At 43.9% G+C, this 6,839-nt stretch overlaps 1 protein-coding gene across 3 annotated transcripts; it reads right to left on the reverse strand.

The window, feature by feature from the left end:
* Positions 1-563: 563 nt before the first annotated feature.
* LOC125536899 (spindle/kinetochore-associated-like protein) lies at positions 564-6,467 on the reverse strand. Of its 3 annotated transcripts, none has more exons than XM_048700193.2 (9): positions 6,288-6,467; positions 6,069-6,193; positions 2,882-2,991; positions 2,707-2,800; positions 2,268-2,326; positions 1,551-1,656; positions 1,445-1,474; positions 1,263-1,376; positions 564-826 (listed from the first exon to the last, which is right to left on the reverse strand). In XM_048700193.2, the coding sequence occupies exons 1-9, from the start codon at positions 6,400-6,402 to the stop codon at positions 749-751; spliced, it is 831 nt and encodes a 276-aa protein (XP_048556150.1). In that variant the 5' UTR covers positions 6,403-6,467; the 3' UTR covers positions 564-748. The 3 variants fall into 3 exon arrangements, with proteins under 3 accessions (XP_048556150.1, XP_048556149.1, XP_048556151.1); XM_048700192.2 differs by having other exon boundaries at positions 2,268-2,329; positions 6,288-6,466; XM_048700194.2 differs by lacking the exons at positions 2,268-2,326; positions 2,707-2,800 and having other exon boundaries at positions 6,288-6,466.
* Positions 6,468-6,839: the final 372 nt, after the last annotated feature.

Genomic DNA, 6,839 nt, shown 5'->3' on the forward strand with positions numbered 1-6,839 from the left:
AATATAAAAATATGATATTTGGTTTTTGCCGACCTAGCGGTGGAGCGAGCGGAAAATTAATTGAGCAAGGAGCCAAGCTGAGCGAGCTTCATGGGTAGGCTCGTGTGAGCATTATAGTAGCAGCAAGTCCACTGTTTCAACGTGATAAAAGAGCTTCCAAGAGACTCACACAACGGCCATCAGCTGGCCGAAACCACACACCTGATAGCTCCACTCTCAGAACAAATATCATCTGCAAAAGCAGCCCAAAAGACGTACAAATGGAAAAAGGAAACCATAATAAGGACATAATTAGACAAACCCAAAATGAAACAACCGACCATAATAACCAATTGAAGGAAAAAAAGAGTTAATCCTGCAAGTGAAAAACATCGCAGCAGTTTGTGAGTTAGCCTCTAGTGTATATTAAGGGCCTGAGATCCCTCCACTGCAATATGTACCATCCATGTTCGATCCGACAGCCCAGAATCATGTTCGGCCAGTGTAGTTTCTTTTAGGGGGGTTGTTGACCTTGTTGTCTAAGAACACGCAAAAGCTTAGCATGTCTTTGTACAAAGGAGAAGGAACGAACTCCCATAAAAAGAAATGAAGAAACGAACGTATTACAACTGAATCAATCATTGGTCGGAAATTACACCAAGGCTACTACAATTGCAAACCAAACTAGGCCGTAACAAACAGGCTGCAAGAATGTGTGGCCCCGGCCATATATCACATCAAATCTTAATGCTTATAACAACCCCTTCATTCAGCATTGTTTTGAAAGTATGAAGACCCGATGATGCCCAATCCGGGTTTCATGGACGCGGCCAAGATGGCGAAGGACCTGGTTAACAGTGGATGATGAATTAACTGAAGAAAATGTATTAAGCTACAGACAGAAAAGAACATATTATAATTAGCAGGTTTTTGTGTCAAACAGATATGTTTGTAGTTGATGTAACATATCCATCTTTTCAAACTATTTTTAACATATTCATGCGCATGAAGTTTGTATCAAGCGAGAAAGAAAAAGTGCATGCAACTTAAATAGATGTTTATTTCGGAGTAAAATTTTCTTTCATCATGATCAATGACTACCGGAATTTGTCAGTGTACTTGCTGGTTATTTTTCAGGTACTTATTTGAACTATGGAAACAATAATCAAAAGAACAATTGCAGTAGCAAAACAATTCATGATTTTGATCATCTTCTGTGATTATAAAGAATAAAAATAATCTATAAGGTTTCAACCCAAGTGGTTAAAGCTGCAAATACTCACGGTAAGGATAGCTTTGCCTGTGTGATCAAGTTTTAGCCCAGGCCCCTTTATATCAGCTTCCAGGAAGAAATGCTTCCCCTTCACTGCCTCAGTGGCAGCTATGTCCCTTAGTTCCTAAGCAGAAATTACGATATGATTTTCTACATGAGAAAATCAGATTAACAGCAATGCTGAGAACTTACCAAAGCTTTTTCCCATGTGTCTTCTGATAACTGCAAGAAAATTTGGAGTCATTGAGAACTAGAAATAATTGTTTATCAGCGACAAGTTGGGGTACAAAAGGGAAACCTTTTTCTTAGGACATGCAACAAGATGAGCATTAGCATCTGCATATGTAGCCACCTCGTTTATTGAAATGTTAACCTTCTCCAATGTTAGCCTCCCCCTCATGTACCTGTAGTAACAAAATGGGATATCCTATTAAAGAAAGCTAGTATTACATTTTAATCACTGTCATCTGAGATGAGGGAAAGAGAATTTGCATGTTCACTAAAGAATATTATATGTTTCCATTGGCATCTGCACTGTCGCTATTATATTTTAGCAAATTAACCTGAAACCCTCTTTTGAGTTTTAACATGGGTCAATTTAATACTCAGACATGTCGTGACCTTGGTGACTGGATGACAATAATAAACCAAATTCCTTCCTCGGTACATGTGAGGACTACAGGCAGCAGAAAGATTATGCTATGCAAACAAAGCAGATTTGACAGAGCAGATTCATCAACACTATCCCATGTCTTGTATCTGCGTGAATCACACAACATTCAGCTAGCAACTCTTAGTATTTGTACAGAAAGGAAAAGGAGGAGCATGCACACATCAGTATGCAGCGTGGTGCTGAAAGAAGTAGCACTTGCATGTATATATCAGAAGCTCTCTTGCAGACAGATTACAAGTATGAAAGAGCCTCTTAACCAGAAGCAGATAATCAAAAGTGGATGCTGCGGTTATATGCAGCAGTGATAATAAATTGAAGCTACAAGTGCAACTGAGGACTCACGATGACAATGAATCAAGCTCCTCAGTGGATATATACCAACGAGGTGCTGAACCTTTCCCCTTCTTCACAGCAACAAAAGAAGCATTAGTTCAAAGTGTAGAAGTGCATGCTCTAGCCAATGCAAACAAAAGACCGATCTGATGGAAGAGTCTAGGCAGCATATTATACGTCAACACTCCCCTTCACGTGTGGCTCCCTCAGGCCTAAACGTGGACCGAGAGTGGGCTGCAATTTAATTGCGCCAGCCGGGTCTTGAACTCAAGACCTCTTGGCTCTGATACCATGTAGAAGTGCATGCTCTAGCCAATGCAACCAAAAGACCGATCTGATGGAAGAGACTAGGCAGCACATTATACGTCAACACAAAGAAAAAAAAACTCCTGCTGAAACAATTGTAGCTAAGATCAGTGAATGGTGCAACACATAAATAAATATTTACTTTGGGAGCTGCAACTGGCTCTTCCTTAATCTTAAAATCAGAGTCCAGAAATTCTGGAACAGCTGTGTTAAAATTAAAGCACTCGGGCAACATCCTGTAACGTAAACAGCATGATTCTTGTCACCAAATGAAGGTAAAGACAACAGATATAGATAATAGCATCAAGTAATCTGACAAGCTTTGTTCCAGAGGAGTAGCAACGATATCCTCACGCATCCCAGGTGGCATGTTTGCAAGCATATGCTGCAACTTCTGCTGTTGCTTCAAGGACTTCTCCACTAGTTTCTGCATCAGAATTTGAGGAAGCCACAATGAGAAGTAGCAATGTCTTGCGACAACACAGTGAACAAAATTAGGTTCAGGGAAGGTCAGGGCAAGCAAAAAATTAGCCCTCAATAAATAAAATATCAGCCATGCGCTTGTAGCACCTGCCTATGTACTGGGCTCATTGGTCATGGGTCGTCATCCAGCCCATCACCTGTCTGATGCCCAGCCAGAACCACACCCACTCTTCCCGGTGGTCAAGTGTGCAAGTGTTCGATGGGACGTTTGATGTGTTAGGCAACAAGGGAGGCAATGTAGTTGCTAACTGCCAGGTACTCGGGGAGGTTTCTCTAAAGAATGCTGTGTGGGATTGGGAAACTCCACGAGATTTTGGGACACATCATACCTATCAACAGCAATCCATATCATGTGAGATGAGCATGGGCGGTACAAGAGTGGAGCCACTCGCCAAGAATTCTGACAGTGTGATGTATGATGTGAGTTGAGCGCGGGTGGTTCGAAGGTGGAGCCACGATGGCCTGCCACAATAACGGTGATCCCAAGAGAATGTCAGATATAGCAGTTGTTCAGGGAAATACTGTCTTGGGGGCTTTAGTCTGGTGTCATGTGTTTGTTTTGATAACTGGAAAGAATTACGAATCAAGGAGTCGACGAGTCAAGCCGAGGTTGAGACTCATAGACTAATCATGACTAGTCTAGACTACTGCTGGACTAGTCGACATGGTACTGTAGTATTCAACTTACAGTACTCAACTACTAATACCTATTATGTACTCCCACTGTAAAGAAATATAAGTGTTTAGATCACTACTTTAGTGATCTAAACACTCTTATATTTCTTTACAGAGGAAGTAGTATATACCATATATTACAGTACAATATACAATAAAATTGAGTTGATCCAGAGGAGGATCACATCGGCATAGGAGAACAGCAAGGGGAGGAGCACAACAGCGGAGGGGTCGATCCAGCGGAGGAGCAGAACCAGAGGAGGGAGAGCGTCGTAATGCTCCTGGCCACCGCTGGCGGCGGTGGTGAGTGGCAGCGGCAGCAGCAGCAGCGGATCAATGGGCGGTGGCGGCAGCCTAGTCCCAGGTGAGGCGGCTCACTGTGGAGCGATCCTGGAAAGCTAGGGTTGCAATTTTTTCCCTCCCGCGTTGTGAGCGCTGCTCACTTATCCCTCCCAAATTGAGTTGATCGACTCAAAACACCCAGACTAGTCTGGACTAGTCGATGACTAGTCGCTCCACCGCTCGACACAACGAGCTAGTCTACACGAAGAAGCTAGTCGACAATCAGATAGAGACAACTAGACTAGTCGAACGACTAATCAAGACTAGTCGAACAGAAATGTTTGGCTGATAATCCTGATCCTGACATGTTTATTGGCAGTTCTCTGCTTTTGTGACATCAACAATGCAGGAAAATTATGGTTGCTTACGGACTGTTCTTACAAGCTTTAACACATGTTTAGTGGGGTTGTTGGCTTCATGGAAGTGCAACTTGAGTTGGACCAAAGCTTGAGTCTGCACCTTATTTACCATCATTCTGGGAGATGATGCAATCATCGTGATTTTGTACGCATGCAAATTATGTCTAGTAGATATTCCGTTAGCACCCAGCACATGTTTCCACAGATATAGCAAATGAACTAGCAGAAGAACAGGGAAGTGCATGTGGAATTCTAAGCAGTGGGCCTAAATACTGGAGTGAAATGAAAGGGAGGTTGTTCTGGCCTCACTTAGTAATTCCAAATTTTCACTGTTTAGTCAGATGACCAGTTTTCTGTTGATAAAGATACAAGTGTGAAAGATATTCAGACTGGCCGTGAGCACTGTTGGCATGATGAAGAGGTTACATCTTGGGAAAACATGGCAAATCTCTGAAGCATATGTAGGCATGGTAGCTGCTGAGTCCAAACTGGACAGCCAACACGATTTTGTTGTCGACCACCAGTCTGCAGTTGAGTTTTACTTATTTGATGCTAGTGAACCGGTGCAAGTTTTTGTGCGTGTTAGTTGGCAATATCAGAGCGTGCATGGGAATGTCATGACCTTAGAAAGTAAGAATAGGAATCAAAGGATTCTATGCAATGGGTACAAGGTTATCAACTGATGGTGTTTCAGGTGCTAAAGCGAATAGACAGATGCAAGGATGCATGTCCATTGATCTGCTTAGAAATGAAAAATCAGCACAGGCCATAGAATTCTGCCTTCTGGTCGATTATTTCTGAAAGACCATTTCAGATGCCATGGGATCCTGGCATACAGTCAATTGTTTCTGGAAGAGTGACAACGCTTATTGCAGCTGGAGGAAGTGAAGTTGCAGAGTTTCAAGGCTGAGAAGTTCTATACATTTGCTGCTACAGGACAGTGCTAGGGGAACAAGCCACTGCACGGGGGCAAGCAATGTTTTGGCGGGGAGCACTAATGTAACACCCATCCTGCATATGTATCCCGCATATGTATTGGGCTCAGTGGTCATGGAGTGTGGCTCGGAATTCAGACGGACATGGGCCGGTGCCTCTACTGGAAGCTGCAGAAGCAGCAGCAGCTGAGGAAAAAGCCATCGGAAAAATGGGATGAAATTTCCTGTCTATGTTCTTGTTCCTCCTGTATCTCTTCTACTACCTCACTGATTTCTCCTTCTCACATGAACTCAGATTGGATTTTGATCTCACGTCCTGGTAATATGTTCTCCAATGTCACAAGATATATATAAGTGGCACTATCTAAAAACCCAATTCATGCCCTATGATTTAAATCAATAAAACATCACAAGAACAGCCAGTTGACCAAGATTAGTCCGTTGTGGTAAGCAAACATCACCATCGATCCACATTTTTGCGCCTCTCATCCCCACTGTAAGGGTATGAACAAGAGATAGGTACACAACCACTTTAACAAGTACTACTCACGTCATGCGATCCTAAATCTTCCAAAGAAAATGGCAAAATTACCATATTAGTCTCCCTTTACATGATTGCTATTTACCACACCGGCTTCTCAGAGAAACAGAGAAATTAGCATTCGGAAACAGATCGCAACCCAATAGATCACGAGAACTGGCAACGATACCTTGGCCTTGGGGATGGCGTCGAGCTCCTCCTGCAGGCGGCGGCGGATGGCCTGCACCTGTGCCTCCATGGCCGTCACCGACGTGTCCACGGCGGTGAGGTCGGTCACCGCCGTTGCCGGGTACACTGCGTACGGGGAAGATGACGGGTCAGGGCCCACGGCACTAGGGGGTCCAGACCAGGGTTCTGGGAGCGGGTTGGGCTAGGAGAGAAAGCTCACTGTTGCGGGCAAGGGCGAGGTCCTGGAGCTCGTTGACGCGGGACCGGAAGGCGGTGGCCACGGCTTCCAGCGACGAGCTACCGGGGATCGCAGCGGCAGCGGCAGCGGCTTCCATGAGGAATGGAGGCCTCGGCGGCGGGGGGAGGGGGTGGTTTGGGAGAAAAGAAAGGAGGAAGATTCGATGATTTCCCACGTTATATTTCGTGACCAGTAGAATGCCCATGTGTGCCACGGGGTTTTTTTTTTTTGACGTGTGCCACGGGCTTTTTAACTGGTAGCATATGTTTTTAGATGCCCCAGTTGTATATAACATAATACGAGTACATGTTGCGAATCAATCTGTGGTTGAGTTGGTTAGGTGGACAGTCAGTCTCTTGGAGGTGCTTATAGAGATAGGGTGTGCGTGTGTGCGTTCATAGGGGTGAGTGTATGCGCGTGTATATGAGCACTTGTGTCTGTACTGATGCTTAAAGAAAATATGAACACATGTTAAATTTTACATGTATAAAAACAATGGCCAGTAATAGATGAAAAATAATTTAAATCCACTTT

This window comes from Triticum urartu, chromosome 2A, assembly GCF_056163025.1.
Source record: "Triticum urartu cultivar PI428250 chromosome 2A, HENAU_Tu73, whole genome shotgun sequence".
NCBI classification, from domain to species: Eukaryota; Viridiplantae; Streptophyta; class Magnoliopsida; order Poales; family Poaceae; genus Triticum; species Triticum urartu.